Source organism: Penicillium daleae (assembly GCF_028827525.1).
Source record: "Penicillium daleae strain IBT 16125 chromosome Unknown utg000006l_segment0_segment0, whole genome shotgun sequence".
Lineage (NCBI taxonomy): Eukaryota > Fungi > Ascomycota > Eurotiomycetes > Eurotiales > Aspergillaceae > Penicillium > Penicillium daleae.
The window spans coordinates 798,715-811,942 of NW_026623154.1; the positions used below are offsets into that span (position 1 = coordinate 798,715).

Genomic DNA, 13,228 nt, shown 5'->3' on the forward strand with positions numbered 1-13,228 from the left:
TTGCACGTCCAGGTCCTCTCCAAACCTCATTCCATTGTCGCCCCTTCTCGTCACCTTCATTCGCTCGTCTTTCCTTTCACACTTTCCCTCGTCCCTCCACCTTCTCCGACTCGACAAAGATGTGCAGTTCCTCACCGTGGCTCCCCCGCTAAGTCCAAAAAGGGTGTACAGACTCAGCAATAGACAATGGGAACCCCCTCCGTGCTCTTGATTCAGAGCCCACTCGAAACATGATAGGTTGTCGGATCGGTTAGGTCATCGAATACTCATGCACAGGTGCGGAACGCATTAACAAACGGACGTGTCCCTCGCGGAGGTGGTATCAATCGACTCAGTCGAGGTGAGCCATCATCTCCTCTTTGGATAAGGGCTTGAAGTTGTTGATGTCGAGACCTTGAGCTTCCAGAGCCGGGCGAGCGTGAGGGGGGACGATCTGGTTATTCAATTCAAGAGCGATGGAGAGTTCTAAGGGATATTTAGTTTTGCTCGCGCAGACCAGGATGAAAATATGGAACGAGTAGCACAGAAGAAAAGAAGACAAAAGACAAAAGTCTCAGGGCTGGCACTCACCATGCCGTGTGAAGTTGAAAAGGGCGGGCAAGTCCTTGGGCGGGTTGTTGGGGTGTCGCGAGTCTGGTAACCGGGTGGTTGGGTCCCGCAGTTCGTCAAAGAAGGGATGGCACATGGCTTCAATGGCCGACAGCCGTTGGGTGGGAGTGTATTCCAAAAGCGCCGAGATGAGGTCAATGGCCTCTGGGGGTGCCTTGCGGAAAACCTGGGTTGGTCAGCATTATTAGCACTATTTCCCCCGCCAACGATCGTGCGACCGAGGGAAAAAGATCAGAGCATCAACGACATACCTTATTGAAGGGATGAGGCTTGATTTGAGGGAACTTGTGCTCCATGTAATTGGGGTTCATGGTGCGAATCTGCTCACGGGTCGGGGTGCCGAGCACCTTGATGATTTCCACCAGCTGGTCAATACCGGATTCACCAGGGAAGAGCGGCTGACCCAGCATGAGCTCAGCCATCACACAGCCAGTTGACCACACATCTATGGAGGAATTAGCCACACCGGGCTGGTAGAGGAGATGGGAGTAGAGAGAGGGGAATACAACAACGTACCGATCTTCGTTGTGTAGTTGGTGGCACCGAAGATCAACTCTGGCGCTCGATAGTACCGAGAACAGATGTAGGACACGTTGGGTTCATTTTCGATGAGAATCTTGGCGGATCCGAAATCGCAGAGCTTGAGGATGCCGGTATTGGGATCCAAGAGCAGGTTCTGGGGTTTGATGTCGCGATGGCAAATGCCTTGTGAGTGGATGTAGGCCAGCGACCGGAAGAGTTGGTAGATGTAGAGCTTGACCTCCAGCATGGGCATTGTCGTCTTCAACTTGTTGAAATACCGCGATGCGCGGTACACGGTCTCGGGGACGTATTCGAGGACGAGATTGAGGTACACTTCATCTTTCTGTAGTCACGGGTTAAGAGAACAGCGAGGTCAGCCGGGCGGGGAAAGAAACAGTAGCAGAGGGAGAGACAGAGATGGGAGGAGAGATGGAGGGAGCCAGTGCAGCGAAAGAGGGGAGAAGAAGAAGAAGAAGAAGAAAGTGAGTCCGTCACACACGTACCCTGTCGCCGTTAGAGTAGTAGAAAGCCTTGAGTTCGACGATGTTGGGATGGCGCACGATCCGCATAATCTGAAGCTCACGATTCTGCAAGAAAGCAAGACAAATGGATTAGCCTGGGGAGAGAAGAGATCTCCAAACCCATGGAGGATTCAGAGGATTCAGGATTCCGCCAACGTCCGCCTTACCTTGAACCGCTTGTCTTGCAAGACTCTCTTGATGGCAGCGTCCTCGCCGCTGGGGGCCATCTTGGTCTGAAACACGACACCGAACGATCCATTGCCGACGATCTTGCACTGGGTATACGAGATCTCCTTGTGCTCCCCTGTCAGGCCATCTTGGACCTTTTCGCGGATGACCTCTGCGCGGGAAAGATGAAGAGAGAGACGTCAGTTTGGAAATCACGGAAACTCAAGACAGGCGCAATTGACCAGCACCAACGGAGTGAAGGAGTTCTTACCACCCATGCGCAAACTTGGGAACAACCCAGGTCGACTTTGTGCCATCTCTTTTTGGGGGAGGAGGGGAGGGTGAGGGTGGGGGATGTGCTATCGTAGAAGAGAAAGAGAATCCGTTTTGGGCGAGGTGTAGGTCGGTGGTGGAGTAGCTTCGGAGGGGAGGGGGGGGGGGGGGGGGGTGGGCGGCAGGTCCGAATGGGGCGAGTTGAGAAGAAACGGCGAGCGCCAAGAATGCACGAAAGAGAGCGAGCACAAGAGAGCAAGCAGGAGGAAAGAAGAGAGGGAAGAGAGAGAAGGTGGGCAAATAGCAGGATAAAATGATTTGACCAATGGACAGGACGTGGAGGAAATAAGACAGGTTAGACTGGGAAGGTTAAGTGGTGGTTGGTGGTGGATTGGAGGTCGGTCACCTGTTTGTTGGTTAGTCAGGTCAGGTTCAGTCAGTTACAAACTTGGCTTCGGGTCTGGTTGGTAAGATGAGTACGAAGATGGGTATTGATGGGTATTGATGGGTATTGAAGTAGGTATTGGTGTAAGAAACGGGTATGGAGATTGGGATGCATAGACACAGATCTGGGGATGACGTACGAGGAACACTCAGCTCCAGCAATGAATCTTCCTTGGTCTGTACGAGGTTTTACCCAGCATAAAGGAGTATAATGAGATAGATAGACGATAAGAGAGTAGAGGGGCTGGAGCAAAAATAAATTAAAGAGAAGAAAAGAAAAGGGGGATGAGGGGTTGGGAAATAGCCCGAGTGAGAGGAGATATGTGTGGCAGTGGTCGTGGCAGTGTACATGTATAGCATGGAGGATTAGAGACGTATGTAGAAAGAGGAGGACCCACCCAAAACACTACATTCAATGACCTCTTACGCTTATAACAAAGCCTAAGCCAACGTGCATAGAAGAGAAGAAAGAAAAAAGAAAAGGGAATGTCCCAGTATGTGTTCATTCAGGCTTTATAAACATGGACCCTCTTTGTGTACACAGTAATAATGGAGTATGGAATATGGATTATGCCCTGAAGATCGAGAAAGAACATCAAAGACCACGAGCTGATCTCGCTTGATTTGTCTCTCTAAGCTGAAAGAACTCGCCATCAGTATCAGGATCAGTTTCATGGCTTGGTTTATTTTTGCCTTCCCATGATTATTAACTACTATTCTCGCAGTCTGACTCTCTGGCTTTGTACTCCGTACAGATGAAAAGGTGGCTGGCCGGGTATACAATACAAAATACTGTAATTTTGGAATAACCAATACGACACTCTCAAGACGGGAATGATATCATCGAGACAGGAGGAGGGTATGTACTCGTCAATACAGGAATATACTGTATATACTGTACATCAACCATACCCGTGTCGGGACTGGGAATCTGAGTTTCCTCACCATGTCTCTGTTTCTCCATGGCTTTGTCAACATCTACTCCGTACTTATTGATCATCAAACGACCTTACTAAATATAGTCCCGTCATACTCTATACAATATTATATTTCCCCCCCCCCGGCCTCTCTTCCAAAAGAACCATCCAAATGACCAGAAAAAAAAAGGTCCCCCCGGAGGCACTGATGTTCCGCGGTCGGGTGACCAGCCGTGATTTTCGCAGGAACCCCGTCGATTGGCTGCGTCCGCCTCGTGACCACGATGTCATCGAGTCCAGCTGACTTGGAAGCTTGGGCCATGAAGTGGCCCGTGGAAATAGTTCCGTAGTTCCCGTTTCCACGGGTTCCAGCTGGTTTCTGGGCAAGACTTTGAACACAGCTATGCACTCCAGCAGGTAGATTATGGAGATTCTCAATAATATTAGAGGACTAATTATAATAGCACACTACGGAGTATGCTTTGATTTTAATGACCACGTTTTTCTATCCCACAAATTATATAGTTTGTTCCTGGAGCTAACTACAGTAGCTACAGTAAGTACAATATACTCCTCTGAATGTGGAGTATAGAGTCCTTCCATTCTAGCTGTCAAGTGAAGTCTAGTCTCATGCCATATCCAATTTCCAACGCTTAAACGCTCAACGCACGGCTCGGCCAAGATCTAGCTCAAAAGTCTAGCCTCGCTCCTCTCCTGTCCTGTCTAGTGTCTATTTAAAGTGTCTAGATCCTTCGGCTCAACCTATACGGAGTAGTAGGGAGAGTGGCCCTTCTCCGTCTGCCGGACGGGAAGTATGCGTTGGAGTTTCCCGAGCCCATCATTTGCTCTCGTTCTCGGCTGCACGGTCTCTACTCCGTACAGTATTTCCTTTTATACGAGGATACTCCGTTAAGTATTTGCTTTTTTTTTGGCTATGTCCTTTTTTGGGGGTTCTTCCCCTTACTTCCAAGCAATAACCTTCACCGTACCGAGCCGAGTCCCGACTGGATGGATGGATATAATTATACTGTACTCCGTACATGGAAATAACATTTACACCAATCCAGAGACGCCAGACTCCATGTACGGAGTACTGTACAAACATCCATACATGACTAGTCAATCCCAGCTCCTAGCTTCTGGTCCCTCTCCTGCGGCCGATCTCGGTTTCAAAGCTTGAGCCACTTCCATGCCATGCGAGATACGGCACGAACGGGACCCGGCAGCCCAGCAACCGAGCGTCGATCCTGGTCAATGTTTCCCCCTGGGGAGTCGGGACCTCCCTGGGGCCTGCGGAGGGTCTAGTTCTTTCTCCGGTGGACCAAGTTGGAAATTCTTGGGAGACATCACTACATCCACATTGGAGCCTGTACGGTGTTGTCTGTATGTACCTATGTATAGCAGCTACGCGACTCTGTCCTGACGCTCACGCAGTAGAGATAATACCCACAGGGATATTCCCGCTTAGCATGTAGCCTGCAGCGCTGCTACTGCTAGGCGATGTCCAGCTCCGAGTAATTGGGATTCCAGCCGTGCGTTTTCCTGTCCCATTGTACAGACACCGCTTAGTTCTAGTCCTCGTTGGGACTCGGGGTGATGGGACAGTACATCGACGCACCGAGGAGAGGATGTGATGACGGGATTGCTGCAAAGTATACTTTCTCCGATCAGGATATAGAGGAGGTACCTACACGAGAAGAGTTTCTCTCAACAGATATTGACGTGTGCAAAGTACTATGTACTTTATCGACAAAATACATCGAGCCCAGCGGTACGGTGAGTCGGATATCGGGCCCCGGCAGAAGAAAACATACCCACCGATTGAAGGATCAAAAAGGGCAGCTCCTCAGTCAGGCACTGATCTTCGAAGCAATCAACAATTTTCAACAGTCCAGACCATCAACCATTCAACCCAATTCCAGACCCAGACCCAGACCCCGGGAAAGCTACCCAGCGAATCCAACTCAATTCCATCACAAGACCTTGAAGACTCCAATATCAACCAGACTAAGCCCTAAATCATCCTAACGCCCACCACTAACGAAGGTAGTGGAAAACTTAGTGAGCACTTACATAATAGGACTAGTGAAGTTCAAGCCCATGTTTTTGTCTAGTATCGTCCATTCCCGTTCTTTTTTAAAAAAAAAAATTTATGAGACAAAGAAAACGGGGGAGCAACCTTATTGTGGAAAGTCAGGAATCATATCATATCTTACTGAGTTACTCACGGCACACGGGCTGGTTTGTGACACTTTTACCCCTGATCAAAGAACGTGACTGGCCTGTCAGCCTGTCAGAGTAGAAAGTGGTCTACTTCCGTCCGTGCCCATCCAACATCCTCCCTCTCAGTGACACACACAGATCGCTCTTAGGTTTGGGCTTTCCAGATCCTCCAATAATACACGGCGGGTCCTGCTGCTGGGGCGGGAGTGGGACGCGCACGGAACGTACAGTACTAAGTAGGAGGGGGAGGCCAACTCAACAGCAGCAACCAGCAGACCGTTGAAATTTGAATGAGGACTCCAGTCTACATACCATAATATGATTAGCACATTGTTGTACTCTATTATGATGACAATATCTCTCTTGTTTGTCAGATTCTTCCGTGTGCCAAGTACCTCCCCCTCCTCATTAACTCACTACGAGGTATTTTAGGTTGTGATGGGGAGCAGGAGTGGGAGGTGCAGAGATGGGAACTGCACCTGGCTGAAAAGGTTAATGTTGAGAAGCTCCCGGGCGGGCGCTTACTGGGTGGTCGGGTAGGCCAAGGCCTGCATCTGCATCGGCTTTGGTCAATGCACACACAGGGTGAGGACAGGAGCTGGGCGAGGGTTTGGAAGGACTTGGAAGTGAGTTATAGGGAGATATAGTATTGTATATCCAGGGTAGGTATCAGGATGTTCTTGAATCACACATCTTCCATTATAGAAAAGAGACATCCTTGAATTCTCTCTATCGAGTCCGCCCCCTCGTGATGGGCGCACGATCAGCCAAGACCCGGACAGCACGGGCCAACTCGTATGACCGCGTAAGATTACCCGGTCGAACCGTTTATGGTGACCGCTGACCGGTATTGTCCCGGTATTGATCCGGTAATTCATGCTTGACCTGGTCTTGACTTGTTTCCTTCTTTACCAACGGGAATTGTACTGTACCGGGTTTTCCTTTTCTACTTGGGTACAGTCGTTGGGTATAGGTTTTAGGTAGGAACTGTCAGGCCCAACTCGTTAGGCATAGTTAGAGTACCTGGTATTTAGATAACTACTCATAGTTTATTCCGTGATATGTCTCACTATTCTGCCTAATATCCCTTATTTCTCTCTCTCTCTCTGTCTTCCGTAGTGACCATCTTAATTACCGAGTTATATCTTCAGTGCGCTAACCCCATAATGCATCCATCCTACCAACGAGGACCAACAATCCTTAGCGCCCTCACTAAACTAACCCCCCCCCCTCCCTTTGTACACTACCCTCCTGCCCTGGTAGATCGACATCACCAGACCCAGGGGCGGACTCGCCACAGTTCGTGCTTGTCATGCGACGCAGCTGTCACCCCTCCCTGTAATGACGTAGGCCCGCACAGTCCCGTCGGCACTGGGATATGGATGATCATTGCTGGGCGATGGGGGATGAACGATAGAGAATTCGACGATGCCAGGACTGGATCGAGAATTTGCTAAATCATATGAATACTTGAATTGACTGTGTTGGCAAATTACTAGGCAAGTATGGGGACAGGCGAGTCTACTGTTCATCTCTGTGTCCTGATGCCAGATACTTGCTACTATACTCCTGTATGTCCCTCCTCGGAGCTGGGGATGGTCCACGTCTCACGGGCTGGATCCCAACTGGCCAAGTAGGATGATGAACAGGGTCAAGACCCATCTCCATGACTGGTTCAGCCCCATCGACCAATTCGTTGACCACTGACAAGTGTACCTTCACACAAAACTAATCATCCGAGTTCCAGCCCAGTAGTATCAAATGTATACGGGTCAAGTCTCCATCAACCCTCAACCTTCTTCCCTAACTGGTGGGTCGCATCGCCATTCCCTCCCCTACCCTGTCCTGCCCTACAGCACGGCCCATCATGGGTCCGCATCACACCGAAGAGAGCACGGAGTACGCCGTACATACTACATACCTGGTACCGGGTCTAGTCTACAGACCCCGTGGCTTCGGCACGAACGGGCTGGACCTAGGATAATCGGGCACACGACATGATCAACCGAGCCGTGGACGCCCGGCCACTGGCATGAGAATGCAGAGCTATGCATTTGCTAGTTACCCAGAGTAGAGCAGAGGATGACAGTAGTCAATTCTACTGTAGTACTTCCAGTAGTTAGCAGTAGTATGTATACCTGCCGCAGTCCGATAAGGAGCGCCCTGGGAATGCGCATATGGACCTGGCATGGCATGGCATCGGCATTGGTATGTGTGTTTTACCTCGACTCATGGGGGAGAGTTGTGCTGAGAGACACACGGGTAGGGGAATGGCGACTGGGTCGGATGCAAGGGTGAGGACGGGCACGGCATTCTGCAATGCGGCGCCTCCGTGTCAGACACGTGGAGTTGGCGAATTTAGCCTTGCGTTTTACTTTGGTGGTTGTGATGTTGGAGAGTGTAGTTATTAGGAGACAGTACATATATCGTGAGTACTGTATGTACTGGCAGGTCCTTGTACTACAGATAGCATGGATCCCTGAAGGAAGCGCATCGGCTATGGAGTGCTATAAAGACGCATAAAGGTATAACAAGAGACGTATTTCCACTTCATAATTGACCAGTACACCAGTACACACATCCTCGGGAGTAGGCATATTCATTGCATCTTGTATGCACTTCGTCTAAGCATCGAGAGCCAGAGCCAAAACTACAATACTGTACAGCCAGAGCTCTCAGAGAACCAGAGCACCTGCATAACATAACATGCCGCAAACAATCCACTCATACATAAACCCTTTTCTGTAACAGACAATGCAAACCCAAAGCCCAAGCCCCAAAGTTTGCATTAAGACCGTCCTCGGAAGCGAGAATTGGAACTACAGTACAGTACTCTGTACCCATCGGAGACAAGTTCAGGAATGTACCGAAATATGCGAAAAGCACATTACTCTCCGCAAGGCTCATTGGCTACCATCCCGAGACCCCGAGATTGGGAGGATCCAATATTAATTTATTAATCTCCAGGATTCGGTGCTTCCAATCATATCGTCCTACCGGACTCGGGATTAAAATTGTGATACAGTATGTGTTATATCGCCGATGCCTTTTTTTTTTTCTTCTGTGGTCGCCTGATACATTCTGTACGGAGTGTAGGCATGATTAGACTCGTTCGAAAGGATACATGCGTAGCGATGCTGCGATCTACCTGCCGTAGACGCATTGGGTTTCTGCTCTGCCGTTCGTGCTGGGCCGCGCGCTACTGTAGGTTCGGCGATCTGCTAGTTCTCGCGACGATCCAAATAAGATGGTCCCCTTTCGTTCAGCGCGTCTATAGGGATGGCGGGTTGTTTGGGTTCGGATTAACGTTAGCTGTTGGTGTGGGAAATAAGCTATGCCGTGTCTAACGCCTGGTACAGCACATCTATTTGTTGCAACTAGAGAGGAGCTGCACCGGCTAGTGAAACTTAGGAAGTAATTTTCAAATGCTGTCTGTGTATCTTCCTGTCCTTTACTGGAGTCGAGTACTGTACGTGCACAACCACATTCCACCGCACTAACATAATGAATGACTAATGAACATATTCACAACTCAAACCCCTTCCTTGGTACCTCCCTCTATCATCACGTTATTAGTAGACGAGCATCCATTCTACAGTCCTTACTAAGAAACCTTTCCACACTGTAAGTCCCCAATTTCCGCACAGGCAAAAAGAAGCGGGCTCCCAGCCAGTAGTCCGTGAATCCAGTCCACCGACAACCTCGGAAGTTATGAGTGGACCATTACCCACAATCAATTTCAAGGAAACGAGCAACCAGAGTCCAGCACGGTGTGACCCCTGCGGGGACTCGACTAGCGTAACGAGTCAACGACTGGATGGAACTGAGTTCTTTGAATGAGAGTCCACTTCCATTGTAACCAACTACAGTGAAGAAATCATTTAGATAAACCCTTCGCTCCCTCCCAATTTGCGAACCGAGTCAGTCAGTCAGGCCCGATCCAACGTTAAGTAGTCGTTGATGGTTTCTCGACTTACGCATACAGCACTATAGACTATAATTTACACTTTCCTTTTACGGGGGGCGCGGGGGGTGCTGGGAGGTCCGTGAGTTTGTGGAGGGGGAGAGATACATACCTACTTCCTATACAGTCGTCAATCAAACCAATGCTACAAAACATCATATACTGTAGAGAACGCAATATCAGAGAGTTAATTACCTCCAGTACCGTTTGATATGTCCTTAGACCTTTAGTCACTCTAATATCATTCCAAGAAGCGGGTGGTATCTAACTCGCCATCCCTATCAGTAAAACCACCAGCCTCGGAGATACTCAACCCAAACCCTACCTAGTGGTTTTGTACCAACTACAGTACTTGCAGTAGTCACCTCTTAGTGTCCCCCCCTCCACCAGACGCCCATGCAGGTCGACGAACCCGGGTAAATGACCGGGCTAACGGGCTGCGAGGATAATGTCAGGGCCGCACTATCCCCGCTGACTATCAGATTTAATTCGGGATTTTGAGGGGACGGCGGTGCGAGGGGGTGTCTTTCGGGATTTGTGTGCTTGTGGGTGGTGATGATGATGACGATGATTATGTGCGGAGGGGGGAGGAGGGCGGGGAAGCGTGAATACCTAATCTAGGCATCATCATCTTTGACTTTTAGAATTATGGCGGGGAATATGGGGCTTTCTATTAGAGGTGGTATTTGATTCATATTGTAGGAACTGTTTCTGTGTGTTTACAGGGTGTTTGGATAGGAAGTAGTGACCGTCAATTCATGGTTGATGGGTCTGAGAATGGGAAGATATATACTAAAACCTACGTCAGAAGAGCAGTTATGATAACAAGCTATGATGAACTTCGGCAGTAAAGTCTTCAAATACCTAACGCCCGGGGCTTATGCACCAAAAACAGCTCATTCCCTATTCAAGTGGCCTGCACTTAAGACTGATGACCAGTGAGCAAGGTTCTGATAATCCCTCATAACGCGGATAACACCTGTATATTAATATTACTTTGTCATATTCCCACGAGAGACCAATACAAATGAGGATAAGTATGTAAGAGATGGTGATTGGAAGTCAGTGATGGATGTTGATGACACTGGGCCATGCAGTTGAACCAGAATAGAACGGTTTGCTCAGTTGTACAGGGCTGGTGGATGGTGTCCAGCAAGAACCCACTACAGTAGGGATTCTCCACAATTATTTCTTTTCTTTTTTTGCTCGTTTGGTACTTCTGAAGAAGTACTGATCTCTGTCATGGAGTTGGTCAGGTGATATACATGTCCTGTATGTACTGTTGATGGAGAAAAGAATGAGGAGATGATTAAGTCTGTGAAGGACGTAGAGAGAAGTCAAGCATTTGCAAATATGAGGTAGTGGTCTTCGATTTCATGGCTCGAGTTTGGATAAAGTATTTCATGAGACTAGCTCAGCTCGTCAGTCCATACAGAACCTAACGTGAAACAAGTGCTGCTCAAGTTCTAGCAGAAAACAGGCCCGCTACTCTACCGGGATACAACATTATACATGCAAAGCGCTGCAATTAAGATTCAAAGACTGTTTTACATTGGTCCGTCTATGATGCGAAAAACCAGAGATCTCTCCAGACGCAACCCATGCACCTCCTCCAACTTCCTACCTCACAAAAAACCTCTCGCAATCCCATAGGCCACATGAGAACACCATAGCCTCGAATGGAAAGGATGAGAACGAAAAGACGAAGCCCCCGACCAGTCAAATGAAGGAATAAGACACATAAGACCACGGACCAAGACATAGAAAGCCAGAGAAATGCGAGCATCAGATATTGGCGGAGACGGAGAAGGATGAAAAGAAGATCAGAGGGAGAAGATAGAAGAGATAGAAGCGAAAAGAAACCATTGGCAAAAAGAAAACAGCGTTGTGAATCTATACAGGTCATGCGGGACTCTCCATGGCGCCAAACAAATGCCGCCTACTCCAGCTACCCGGGTTCAGGTGGGATAGACCAAGGGAGATGGAATTGACGTGCCATGTCAATCCAGACATTGGGGGAAGGGGGGAGGAAGAACTACTAAAACAGAGAGGTAGAAAGGGTGATTAATTCGAGAGACACTGAGGGATGAATGCACTCGAACCTCGAGAAGATTTTTGAAGAGGTGGGAATCTCGGACGGAAAGAGGGAGGGAAGGGTTTGACTAGTTTAGAAGGGAGGAGGCATCACGTTGGGGTCAGCCTTCTCCTGCTGCTCCATCAACTCCTCACCGGCAATCTCGAGAGACACAGCGAGGCCGACCTTGGCCGTTTGCTATTGCAGGAAAGACAGTTAGCATCAATTCATACAAGGTGGACGATGGATTCAAAAGCAGGAACGAGGAGAAGGATCATGATCATACCTTGGCCTGGTCAATCTCACCAGCAAAGGTCAAAGAGATTGGCATGGCAATGCGCTTCTCCAACAGACAGCTGACCTTGCCAGCGCTGTCGACCTGGGCGCGGAAGGAAGAAGCACGGAAATCGTACTTGGCACCAATGGCAGTGGTACCCTCGCGGCTGGGACCACCCATCATCATAGCAGCAGCGTTGGGGGCGAACTGAAGGTTCATGTCGACGCCAGCCTCAACACGCTCGGACAGCTTGCGCCAGTAGGTGGCGGCAAAGGTGCCCTGAGCTTGCAGTTGGGCGGTACCAATCCAGTCATCTCCCTTGTACTTGGCGCAGTAGGACAGAGCGGTCTCGGGGCGGGCGTTCAGACCCTGGCGCTGCCAGATAGCCTCGAAACCAAGGGCCAGGCCGGGGGTGACGGACTGGAGGTAGCTACCAACGAAGATACCGGTGAGACCGCCCTCGAGGAACGACGGGTTGAAAGCCTTGAGAGAAGCGGAGAAGTCCTTGCCAGTGTAGTCGTTGTCAATCTGCATCAGACCCTGAGTGGCACCGGGCATGATCTGGGCGTTGGTCTTGGTGACTAGGGACTGGTTCCAGCGCCAGTTGTACACAGCGGAGAGGGTACCGTCGCTGCCGAGGTTGCCTTGCATGAAGACCTATAGAAAGGAGAAGATTGGCCATCAGTCATTAATTCAAAAAGACGAGTAACCCCCTCTTGTTGTGTAAAAGAAATCCGGAAATACAGCTTGTTCTTACCTTGGGGCTGCCGTACATGGAGGAGAAAGCGTACGGGGGCAGGTTGCCCGAGGAGCCCATTGAGAAGGCATGGGACACTCGGAACAGAGGAGACATGCCAAAGACCTTGGTCAAGTCGGCCCGGAGGCCTGCGAACATGAAGTTGGACAGCAGAACCTCCTTCTGCACCTCGCGCGCGATGTTGTCCACGGTACCGGGATTCGGCAGGTTGAGCAACGCCCGGCGCTCGGAGAACGAAGTGTATAGATCGTTCACGATCGCCATCGCGGGATTGTCCGTGAGCATGGACAGAGATGATGTGAGGTCGGCCATTTTGAAGGATAGAAGAGTTGGGTTATAGAAGGGGTCGTCACGCGATGCCGGTCAACGGGGGTTTTTTTTCGGTTGGAAGGTTGGAAAGAAGAACAATGGGTGAGAGGAAAGAGGATGGAGACCAGCCCGGTAGATCTGGGACGAACAAACGTCTCAGACCAGATAGA

The 13,228-nt window shown here is 49.6% G+C and overlaps 2 protein-coding genes across 2 annotated transcripts; both read right to left on the reverse strand.

Annotated features, from left to right (window-relative positions):
* Positions 1-331: 331 nt before the first annotated feature.
* On the reverse strand, positions 332-2,137 carry N7458_006061 (GSK family serine/threonine-protein kinase; the record flags this gene model as incomplete). Its single annotated transcript, XM_056909443.1, has 7 exons — positions 332-465; positions 571-775; positions 861-1,054; positions 1,126-1,474; positions 1,635-1,718; positions 1,820-1,992; positions 2,092-2,137. 7 exons carry the CDS (start codon positions 2,135-2,137, stop codon positions 332-334), a joined length of 1,185 nt encoding a protein of 394 aa, XP_056765147.1.
* Positions 2,138-11,808: 9,671 nt separating this feature from the next.
* On the reverse strand, positions 11,809-13,061 carry tom40 (TOM complex pore protein TOM40; the record flags this gene model as incomplete). The annotated part of the gene is made up of 3 exons (XM_056909444.1): positions 11,809-11,913; positions 12,002-12,649; positions 12,750-13,061. 3 exons carry the CDS (start codon positions 13,059-13,061, stop codon positions 11,809-11,811), a joined length of 1,065 nt encoding a protein of 354 aa, XP_056765148.1.
* Positions 13,062-13,228: the final 167 nt, after the last annotated feature.